General features: G+C 45.3%; 1 protein-coding gene across 4 annotated transcripts in view; it reads left to right on the top strand.

Moving 5' to 3' along the window:
* Positions 1 to 12,001, top strand: part of B4GALT5 (beta-1,4-galactosyltransferase 5) — a 154,070-nt gene that overhangs the window by 37,707 nt on the left and 104,362 nt on the right. The window contains exons 4-7 of one of the 4 annotated variants that reach the window (XM_079946471.1): positions 8,197 to 8,456; positions 9,256 to 9,361; positions 9,612 to 9,765; positions 11,702 to 11,767. In XM_079946471.1, the coding sequence (XP_079802597.1) occupies positions 11,719 to 11,767 (49 nt within the window). In that variant the 5' untranslated portion in view covers positions 8,197 to 8,456; positions 9,256 to 9,361; positions 9,612 to 9,765; positions 11,702 to 11,718. Of the gene's footprint in view, positions 1 to 8,196; positions 9,766 to 11,701; positions 11,768 to 12,001 lie in introns of those variants that run through there. The other 3 variants (XM_079946473.1, XM_079946470.1, XM_079946472.1) reach the window with 3 other exon arrangements.

The raw sequence follows: 12,001 nt of genomic DNA on the forward strand, positions 1-12,001 counted from the left end.
GGGAGTTCAAGTCCTGACTTTGTTTCAGTGAGACCAGCAAGAGCGTCTCTCCTTTCGAGCTCTGCAAGCCCTGGACTCTCAGGGGCTGAGATGATAGGGAAACAAGATGGCGGGGACACGGGGAACTTGGGAGGAGGATGGGCACCACCGGGGTTCCCAGGACACAGGACACAGTTGAGGACCAGGGAGGTCCAATAGTTAGGACTTAGTGTAAGCAGATGCAGGGCAGGGCAGAGGCCTAGCCACCTTTTAGCAGAGAGGAAGCAATGAAGGGAAAGAGAAGGTTGTCAGGGGGAGGAGGCGGTGCAGAGGATACACCTTGCGAACTGGGTTAAGGTCTCAAGTCACATAGGGGTGGCTGCAGTTCCTGAAGTGGGTTTTAACACTGTGTCCCCAGAACCCCCTTAGTCCTAGGCAAACTGGGACAGTTGGGCACCCTGCTCAAGCTGCCCATTCCCAGTCCTCCTCCCTCTTGCCTTCCTCTACTAGAGAAGCCAGGAAGCTAAATATTTCATTTTCCTAGCCACCTTCTGGCCAGCGGAGACCATGAGACACTGTTCAGGCCAACCAGAAGTAAGCTGAAGTCCACTGGGAAGGCTTTCCTTCCGGAAAACAAAGACAAAGCCTTGCCAGGACAGGATGTTTGGACTTTCTCTTTCTTTTAGTAGCAAAATCCCTGAATTTTAGCTGGGTGGCCAAAGACTGCATTTCCCAGAACCCCTTGCAGGTAGGAATGTCTGTGTGACTATGTCCTGGCCAATGGGATGTGAACAAAAGTGACATGCACAAACTCTGCTGAAGTTCCAACATTCACTCTGATTGGACTAATTTAGGTCATGGCCTATCTCAGAACCAATCACTGTCACTCAAGGGAGGCAATGCTTTGATTGTCCAGGTCTGGTCACTTGTCTCTTGGGGTAGGGACAGTCTCACCTGAACCTCAGGGACTAGACATGGGGGAGGGGAAGGTCCCCAAAGAAATACTGGGTGCTGTGAGCAAACGATAGGGGGATGAATGCTGGACAGGCGAGGGGAATTGTTTTCTGTGTAGAATTCCTGTTCTAGGCCATATATCTCCCCTATGTGCTCAGGGGCTCTGGACTTCTTGGCACTCTTGTGCCAAGAAGGGTCCAAGCTGCCCTTTTGTCCAGATCACGAAAGGAGAACTAAGGCACTGACTTAGGACACCATCAAAACCACGAAGCAGACTTTGTGGATTGCTTTATTCCCCTTCTTCCTTGCCAATAGAACCTAATTTTGTTGTTGAAGAGCAACATGCCAGGTCCAGAGAATGAATTCTGATTGGTCTAAGCCAGCCATAGCAATCCTGTCTCCCTTTGTCTTAGTCCCGGGGTAAGCTTGGGACCCAGTCCTGGCCAATGAGGCAGCAGGGAAAGTCTGCTGAGGGCTTCTGGGAAGGATTTTCCTTCTTGTTAAAAGAAAGAGAAGTTTTGTCCCCCAACCCCTTTTCTTTCACAGGTGTCTTGTTATAGCCTTTGGGTGTTGTTGTGACATTTGGAGCTGTAGCAGTCATTCTGAGCAGTCATTCTGAGCAGTCATTCTGAGACCATGAGGAATTCCTCCAGACCAAGGGAATCCTCCAGAAGCTGACTCGCTGCTCTAATACTGAGATGCTGAACTATCCAACCCTGAAACATTCCACCTGCTGGTTTATTGTTACCTGAGATTAAAAATGTCCTCATCATTTAAGGCCCTCTTAACTGAGTATACAGTTATCTTCAGCCCAAAGCACCCCAATGGATCTACCTTCAGCCTATAAATTTTAAGGCAAGGAGGTGGCCACTCCTCAGAGACAATTTGGTTCTAAAGCTGGTCAGGCCTCTCCTACTTTGCTCTCTGAATGTTCTATTATGAAGCTCTTGCACGTGATAAACATTAATAATTCAGGCTTCCCTCGTGGCTCAGTGGTTGAGAATCTGCCTGCCAATGCAGGGGACACGGGTTCGATCCCTGGTCCAGGAAGATCCCACATGCTGCAGAGCAACAAAGCCCACGCGCCACAACTACTGAGCCTGCGCTCTACAGCCTGTGAGCCACAACTACTGAGCCCGCGTGCCACAACTACTGAAGCCCACGGGCCTAGAGCCCGTGCTCCACAACAAGAGAAGCCACCGCAATGAGAAGCCTGCATACCACAATGAAGAGTAGCCCCCGCTCGCTGCAACTAGAGAAAGCCCGCGCGCAGCAACGAAGACCCAACACAGCCAAAAATAAATAAATAAAATTAAAAAAAAAAAAAAACCTGTCAGTGAGTGGCAAGGAAAACAAGCTCAGGGCTCCCACTGATTCTGCATAATGGTGAGTTGTATAATTATTTACTGTATATTACAATGTAATAATAATAGAAATGCACAATAAATGTAATGTGCATTTAAATGTAAGTGCACATTAAATGTAATGAGCTTGAATCATCCCGAAACCATCTCCCCACCCCGCCCCTCCCTGGTCCGTGGAACAATTGTCTTCCACCAAACCGGTCCCTGACACCAGAAATGTTGAGGACCGCTGCAATAGGGCATTGGGAAGGTGACTGCATTGGTTATGATATTTTCAACTGTAAGTGACAGCATGCCTGACTCATAGTGGCTTAAGCAAAGAAAAAATGTTGTTACCTTTTATAACAAAATGTCTGGAGGTTGGCAGCTCCAAAGATGTTGCAGTGGCTTGATGGTGTTCTCAGGGACCCAGGCTCTTCTCATCTTTCTTCTCTGTCATCTCCAGCAGTTGGCTTTAGTTCTCAGCCACATCACCCATGACAGCTGCTTCCAGTGCCCCACATCATGTGATCACAAGACACTGATCAAAGCAGGAAGGAAGGGGCAGGGGCAAAAGGCTCTCACCTCCTGAAGTTCTATGTTATTAATGAAGTTAATCCCCAGATTTCCCCTGACCTTCCATTGGGGTGAAGAGCTGGATCATGTGCCCATCCTGGACCAATCATTGCTGAAGGGGAATAGGATTACTGCTCTTACTTAAGATGAATCATGATTTATCAGCTGGGTTGGAGAACAACCTATCTTTCAGATATCAAGGGATTTCTGCCTCTTAGCTGAGCCCCAAATCAAGGTTCTTTGGTGAGGGAAGATGTAGAAGTGGAATGGGAATGCCTGTGGGGTAGCAAAGCGTGGTGTGTCCGTTCGGGTGCTCTGTGAAGCAGATGCTAAAGTGGAGTTAGGAATGCAAGAGGTTTATAGTGGGTGGGAGGAGTGTTATACTTATGAAAGATAAAACATGGGAGAAAGCAGAATTGATCAAGGGAGCTTCAGACTTCAATACAGATCTGACAAAGTCTTCATCAACAATGTGGGGAGCTCCAGAGCAAAGGCCGTTGGTTAGAGGAGCCCCATGTTGGGCGGAAATGGCTGGCCCAAGTTCCCCACTATACTCAGTCATTGCCTGGGGGCTACTCAGGAAGAGGCTGGCCTTGGCTTGAAGTTTAGACAGATCCCAAAGATGCTGCAGCTGGAGGCTGTCAGCTAACTGCACTCTTCACAGGAGAATAGCAAGTTCTTTCTTGAAGCGGTGCCCCTCCAGGACTGTGGTAGGGCGCCCAGCATCTGGCCTGGCTGTGTCCAAGGAAGTCAACTTTGAGGTGACAAATCTATTTCTGCCCAGATCAGCGTCAGCCTTTACAGAAGAAGTGAGAACAATTGAGAGATTAGGCTCAATTCAGAAATTGAGTTTCATTTTCAGACAAACATTTTTTCCCACACATAGGCTATTTTCATTATAGTAAAATTAGAAATTGCACATATGCACAAAGAAGACAAAAGTCAGTTGTAATTCTTGCACCATTGATGAGGATGATATTAACAAGATAATAACAGCTAACATTTTTGGAGTAAGGATTATGTGCCAGGCGCCGTGATAAACAATTCATATTCATCACTTCATTTAATCCCAACTCTGCTGCTTGAGTGAGTTGCTTAGCCACTCTGTGCCTCAGTGTGCTCATCTGCCTAATGGGGATATATGATAATATCAACCACATGGGGTTGTTCTGTGGATTCAACGAAGTTAATCCATGTGAAGTGCTTGGAACATGACCTGGCTCAAAAAATGCTCAATAAATATTAGCTGTTATTTTCATTACAAATCCTCATTCTTTTATCCACAATTCTGAATTTTTTTAAGTTATGAAAACCAACAGTTTCCCAAAAGTCTGGTGCCAAAGCTCATCTGGGAACAAACCCTGATGATCTGAGGTTATGTGTAGGCTTGTTGAACCCACTTAGTGTGAGTTTTCATGTGTTTCATATCAATGAGTTTGATTACTTTTCTGAAATGTAAAAATTTCTAAATTTTGAAACACTGATTTCTGATAATGGATTGTAGACTTGTGCTTTCAATCCTCGTGACAACTCTGTGAGGTGGGTACTAGTAATATCCTTGTTTTATTTTATTTTATTTTTATTTATTTATTTTTTGGGGGGGTGGTGTGCGCAGCATGGCTTACAGGATCTTAGTTCCCTGACCAGGGATCGAACCCGTGCCCCCTGCAGTGGAAGCGCGGAGTCCTAACCGCTGAACCACCAGGGAAGTCCCAATATCCTCATTATACAGACGAGGAAGCTGAGGGTCAGGGTCATTATGTGCATTGCCCAACCCTCCTGGCTAGTAGGTGAAACAGTGAGATTTGAACACAGACAGACTGACTCCAGAACTTCTGTTTGGGGGAAATTTTTTTTTTTTTATAGTTTCCTTTATTGCAAGACTTTCCAGAGGCTTTAATCTGCTAACATGCTCTATAAATCTCCAGGAGGGGCCTACAGAAAGTGGCAATCCCCAAACTTATAGACGTCAAGGTCACTTTTTCACAGGGAATTTCCCAGTGCTAACACTGAGAACACTGAGGGAGTCCCCTCGGAGCAGATAAGGAACCTGGGCTGACCAGGATCATCAAGGGGCCAAAGCAAGTGAACATGGGCAAGCAGGGAATCCTCGGCAACTCCCACCCTGTCACCAATTGACTGTGTGTGACCTTGAAAAAAAATCCTACTTCCTGACTTGTAAAACAGATGAGGGTTTTGTCCAGTCTTTGAAGGAGAGGAGGCAGACTAATGCATCTGAAGTATACATTCAAAAAGAACTTCAAGGAGGTGCAGCTCATTCCAGCCTCCTGGAAATCCTTTGAAACACTAGGCGGGGCTGGTTGAACTGCTCAGTGGCAGGAAAGCAGGCAGGAGAAATTCCGAGCGTCCCTCGAGCTCTGCAGTGCTGAGTCCCAGATCACCTTCCAACCCCTTAACAACTGAATTTGTCAACATTTCTGTTTTGGCTGTCCTACCAGCCTCTCTCAGATTATATCGGTAAGGACCAGGCTTGCCAGATTAAATTTATTTATTTCATGCCTTTAAAAGAAATGTAAAACTCAATTGTTCCACTGGCTTTTGAAGTTTTATTTTCTAGTTTTTGAAATGGTAAAAAGCTGACCTGAGATAAACAAAATTTAAGCAGAATGAAAATATCCAGAAAAAGTAAGTCTTCCTCTCATCCTCTTCCTACTGCCTCCTGCCCCCTCCCCAAGAGCCATTCATTGCCACCACTTTTACGTATCTCCTTCCATGTAAACTTGAGACATACACAAGCATATATTGTTTTATCTATTGAGATGCTTTGGGCTGCAAAACACCCAACCTACAAACATATGATTTACTTATAAGACGTCTGGATGTAGAAACATTTTAAAGTTGGTTCATTTAAGGGACCAATGATATCATCAAGGGTCCAGGTTCTTTCCTTCTTACTGCTTAGGCCTTGGCAGTATGACCTCTGGCCCTGCACCTTTGAGTCTTGATACTGGGTGAGTCAGAGTGTGGGCAGCCAGAATATTCTGGAAGCCACTCCTATGCCAGGACAGCAGGCAGTATTTTCACTATGCATGGAAGAGCTTGTGAGTTCCGTGATCACATCCACTGAACCCAGACTGAATGTATCCCCAGTTCAGCTTCTCTTTAGCTGGTCCCCCCCAGTGCCTGTGCTTCCCCAGTGCCACCTGATGCCAGGGCAGGAAATGGGAGGAGGTGGAGAGACAGCGGTCTTGATGATTACAGTTAAAATTCCTTACTTTGCAGATGTTACAGAACCACAGGACCCTGTGGACACATTGAAAGGGCTGTGCGGCTGAGGGACCCTGAACTTTTCCTTCATTCTCTTCATGGTAGAGCTACCTCTAGATTTATAGGAAAGCCAGACAGGACTGAGTGATGGATTGGATGTAAAAAGTGAATGAAAGGCAAAAGTTGAGAGTGATTCTAATGAGCTTCTTAGCTTGAGCAACCAGATGTTCAGTAAGGGAGAAGTAGGTTTTAGAGGGTCAGAAATCAAAAGTTCAATTCTGACCGTATAATGTTTGAAATTTCTATTAGACATCAATAAGTAACAGTTGCACACATGTGACAGGCCTTTATTGTCTCCAGACTTCTTGATAAGTAAATCATACATTTGTAGGTTATTATTTTGTACTTGCAGCCAAAAACATCCCAGCAGATACAATATATGCATATATATATGTGTGTGTATATGTATATTAGGTATAGGTATACATATATACATCTAAATATATATACATCAATCTATTTCTTTCTCTCTCTCAAATTTACCTGGAAGGTGTTATATGAACCTAGGAACAGTGCATGCATTCTGGGGATGGGGAAGCTGGGGGCAGCAGGATGGACACGGGAGAGAGCTGAGAGACTTACTTCTCCTGCTTGAACAAGGTAATGGAGGCTCAGATGTAACTTGCCTGAGGTCTCACAGCAAGTGGGTGACAGAGCTGCCATTTGAAATGAGCTTGGCCTGTCCCTGGAGTCCAAGCTCTTTCTATGCTGACAGACTCACTCTGTTTTTTTGGCCATGCCTCGTGGCATGTGGGATCTTAGTTCCACTGCCGGGGATCGAACCTGCGTCCCTGCAGTGGAAGCACGGAGTCTTAACCACTGGACCGCCAGGGAAGTCCAGACTCACTCTTAATGGAAACGGAAGTGAGTGGCTTCAGGACACATGCTGGTCTTCTCACCTGCCTCTCCCAGGGCTGGCTCCTTCGTATGTCTCACTCTGGCACCTCCTGCGGTTGAACATCAGTAACTGACTGCCTGAGAGGATTCCTGTCTGTGACCAGGAAAGGCTTTGTGCTCTCTTCTCCCCTCTTTTATGGAAACCACAAAGCCTGTGGCTACAGATGCAAGTGAAAATAATCCTGGAAGGCCCCCAGACTACACACCTTCCCCAAATGGATGAATTTCTCCTGCCTTCCTTTACTTAAGGATTAGAGCTGCTTGGGATTCTGGTTGGAGAGGTCTAACATCAGTTCTACCACTGCTGGTGGAGCTGTATGTCCTTGGGCAAGTTACTTATCTTCTCTGTGCCTCAGTTTCCTCATCTGCAAAATGACACTGAAAATAGTAGCTACCTCATAGGATTGTTGTAAGGGTTCACTGAGTCAGCAGATGTATTATAAATTGCATGGTTCTCCGCCTACCTGGGTCACCATTAGTCCACCTACATCTCTCCTGCCTCACCTACTCCCTTCCCCTACAGGGCCTTAGCACATGCTGTTCCCTCTGCCTGCAATGCTTTTCCCTTTCCTCTTTGCCTAATTAATGGCTATTTGTCCTTCAGATCCTCCAACATTTGACCATAACCTTCTTGAGGGCAGGATCATTTTTGCCCTCCACTGTGGTCCCAACACTCAGGACACACGTATTTGGCATATAGTCAGCATTCTTAAATATTTGTTCAGAGAGTGAGTAAATGACTAAACGAATAAATGAGGCAAATGATCTGTTAATGCTAATTCAGTCAACAGATGTTCGGTAAATGGGGAAAATAGGTACCTACCTCATTGTATCACTGTGAGGATTAACAACATTTTGCATGGGACTTCCCTACTGGTTCAGTGGGTAAGACTTCACCTTCTAATGCAGGGGGTGCGGGCTCGACCCCTGGTCAGGAAGCTAAGATCCCACATGCCTTGTGGCCAAAAAACCAAAACATAAAATAGAAGCAATATTGTAACAAATTCAATAAAGACTTTAAAAATGGTCCACATCAAAAAAATCTTAAAAAAAATAGTTAGGCATTTAAAGTACCTAGAGTGATGCCTGGTAGTGGTGCCGAGGAAGGATTACTAGTAGCACTGTTTTGTATTGTTGTCATGATTATTATTTCCTGCAGGTGTTCTTGTGACTTCCTGGTGGGATCAGGCTCTCTTGGCCCTGTTCTGATTGGATGCTCCTCTGGGGACCCTGTGGAGCTCCACCGCAACAGCTGGGTCCACTTGTCCATCCAGGCAGCTTCATCCATTCCCCAGAGGCAAGAATTTGTCCTGTCCTAAGGAAACACAGTCTTGGTTTCCACACTGCTTCTGCAACTTGGCTTCAATCTCTTTGTACATCACCTCATCGGGATACAGAGCATCATGGACACATCATGTGGTACCTGCCCAGTCCATTGGTGACCTCTCTCTTTGAAACAGGTGTGGGCACCCCAGGAAGCCATGCTTACAACTACACGACGCTGTCCTCCAGCCAGAGTTGACTGGATAAAGATGGGTGCCTGATTACATGAGCCAATCAGATCCTTTCTCCTGTGAATCTGGGATTATGACCTAGTGACTTTTGTGGGTAGTTGTTTAAAGGAAGGGGTCGTGCACTCAGTTGCTGTGAGGCAGCCATGTTTGGTCATGGGCTTGGGGAAGAGGAGGAGAGAGAGAGGGGGAAAAGGGAAACAGAGGTCAAGGAATCTGTGGGCAGGGTGATAAAGGGATGCAGAATATTGCTCCCACAATTCCTGGTGGTTTTTCAGATGCTATTTCCAGAAATGTCTGAAGCTACTGCTCTTCCTGCCCTTGTGTTCGATATGATAACAGTGGTTCTAACATAAGGATAGCTGGGTGATGTAGTGGACACCTATTGTCTTAGCTTTTCAGGTCTTGATATTCCCCCTTCTTCCAGAAATAGCACCTTGATTTTCCCAGGGGAACTACCCCCCTTTTACTTCCTGTCCATGGTGTTCAGCAAAGCTGATTCCATCTTCACCTGACTCTAAGCTGGCCCCGTCATAGCATTTTATCCCCTATGATAAAAGGTGATAAATGGTTCATAAATGGACACATGACCCAGTTAGAACCGATGAGGACTCCATTCTGGGAGTGAGAAGACAGTGAGAAGACAGACTCTATTGGTCCTGTGGTTGCTGAGAGGGCTGGAGCCACTGGTGCCATATTTTTCGCAGGAGGAGAGGCTCACTGCTGAGGTGGAGAGAATGTACCTGGACCATCATTTAAGCCTTAGATCCAGCTGTGCCTGAAGCTGGCACTCATCCTGGTCTTTTAAATTAAGTGAGCCAAATGACTTCTCTTTTTGCTTAACCCAATTTTAGTTGGTTTCTTCTGTCACTTACAAAGGAAATGCTCCTCTCTAATACTCCACACAGTAAGCTCCTCCTTTTCACTTGAGCTAGTTTGAGTGGGTTCTGTTACATACGATCTAAAGATGTTGGACTAAGATTAGGATTGAGTTTCTATTCTGATGACCATGCTTCTACTCCTTTCCCAGTGACTGTTGGTTCTTTTTCCTTTCTCTTTTGAGAACCTGCCTGGGAAAAAGAGAAGTGGGAACGCCCATTCATCAAATGATTACAATTTTAATGGTAACTCTGAAGAAGGGATTGTAATCAGCCAGAAGTGAGCTGAGGATCAATGAAGGCAAGGCTGTACAGATGAGGAAGCTGAAGCTCAAACAGGTGAAGTGACTTGCCCCAAATTAGCCACGTAGTAAATCACTGATCGGGGATTTGAACCCTGATCTATATGACTTCAAAGCCTGGCCTTTAACCACCACCTGTCGCTGCTCAGCAACAAGAACACGCCCATGTACCACCACCTGCCAACATTATATGCATGGAAAGTCTCCAGGTTTGTGCTCTTTGACCTGCAAATCCCATGTCAAAGTTCTATTTTAAGAACTGAAGATATGCTTCACAACTGAGAGTTGTGAGTGAAAACTGGAGACAACCTAAATGTCCCCAAATGGGGATTCGATCAAGTATGATATAATAAATTATGCTAGGAAAAGCTATATTTACATATATTACAGGGTTATGGTTAAGGTCATAGGCTCTGGAATCAGACTTTCTTGAGTTCAGATCCTAACTCTGCTGTTTACTAACCATACACTCTTAGTTAATTTACTTGATCGCTATGAGCTTCACTTTCCTCTTCTATAAAATGGGTATAATAATAGTCCCCACCACAGAGCATTCTCAGGAAAGATTAAATGAGTTAAAACAGAGACTGCCTAGAAATATCACTGAGCGTAAGTAAATGTGGGCTCTGGAACTAGACTCTCTGGGTGAGGGTTCTAGCCCTACTGTTTACTTAACCTCTCTTCTTTCCCCATCTGTAAAATGGGCCTAAGGATAGGAATATTGTGAAAAGTGAACACATACATACAAGTAAAGTGCTTTGGACAAGGCCTGGCGTATAGCAAGGACTTAATAAATGTTAGCTGTCCTGTGGGGCAGGGTCCTGGCTCCTCCTCAACGGATATACATAACAATGTGGTACATATCTCTGAGTTCTACAGGAACTAAGGCCCCCACCCAGGTGGAGGATGGTAGCTGCAGGCTGAGCACAAGCACTGGACCCCAGATTGGTTGGAACCAGAAGGCTGATGATTGAGATTCCTGGAACACCGCCCTGTTTCTTCACCACCAACCAATCAGAGGAAGGTCACACACCCTGCAGACCTCCCCTCAGATTTTGCCTATAAACACCGTTCCCTGAGAAACCATCGGGGAGTTCAGGTCTTTTGAGCACAAGCCACCTGTACTCCTTGCATGGTCCTTGCAATAAACCTTTCTCTGCTCTAAAAAAATTTTTTTGAAAAATAAATGTTAGCTATTATTATTTTACCTGTTAAAGTCTTATAGAGTCACCTGTATCTACTTTTTACAAATTCTATGTGTTACTCTCAATATGATAATTGCTAATGTTCTGGAGCACTTATATGTGCCAGATACTGTGTTAAACTCTGTCCTAAGCCCACTGCCTGTTTGTTTGTTTGTTTTCCTAGATGGGCAATTCATATTTTGTTTCTCCAGTGACATATTTATAGTTGAATATAAATTAAAGGCCTCCTTGCACACCAAAGCCAGGTCCTTTGGGTGGACCTCACCTGTTTTTGTATGCCCATAGAGCTCAGATTTGTTTTTTACATTTTTTAATGGTTTAAAAAAATCAAAAACTGGGAGTTACCTGGTGCCCTAGTGGTTAGGATTCCAGACTTTCACTGCTCTGGCCCAGGTTCAATCCCTGACTGGTTAACTGAGATCCTGCAAGCCACTAGGTGAGGCCAAAAAAAAAAAAAAAAAAATCAAAATTCGGTACCACATGAAAATTATATGAAACTCAAATTTCAGTGTACAAAAATGAAGTTTTGTTGGCGCACAGCCGTACCCATTTGTTTTTTTGTTGTCTGTGGATGCTTTGGCCTCTGATGGCAGAGCTGAGCAGTTGTGGCAGAGACTGTATGGCCCTCAGAGCTTAAGATATTTACTAAGTGACTTTTCCTAAAAGTTTTGTGGACCTCTGTCTTATTTGAGTCTTATAATGTTTTTATCCCCTTTGTACTAGTCCCATTTTAATCTACTATCCCATTTTTATTCCCTTTCTATTAAGGAGAAGAACGAGAGGTTATGCCACGCCCAGGGTTATGCAGCAGGAAAAGCTCGTCTTGGAACACAGGTATCCTAGCTTCTGAGTTCTGGGCCTGCCCACTGGCCTAGAATCCTCCTCGTTAGCTGTGCCTGAGACTCACCCTGGGGAACCCCCAGCCTGTGGCCCATCATCCTGGTTACAGCAGAGGCTGGTCCAGCATGAGAGACTGCAGTGTCTCCTCAGATGGCCTCACGGGGCACCTCGCCAGGCCCTTTTTCCCTCTGGAGCTCGGCCTAGCTCACACAGGCTGCTCTGTGAGGC

This window comes from Stenella coeruleoalba (assembly GCF_951394435.1).
Source record: "Stenella coeruleoalba genome assembly, chromosome: 15".
Lineage (NCBI taxonomy): Eukaryota > Metazoa > Chordata > Mammalia > Artiodactyla > Delphinidae > Stenella > Stenella coeruleoalba.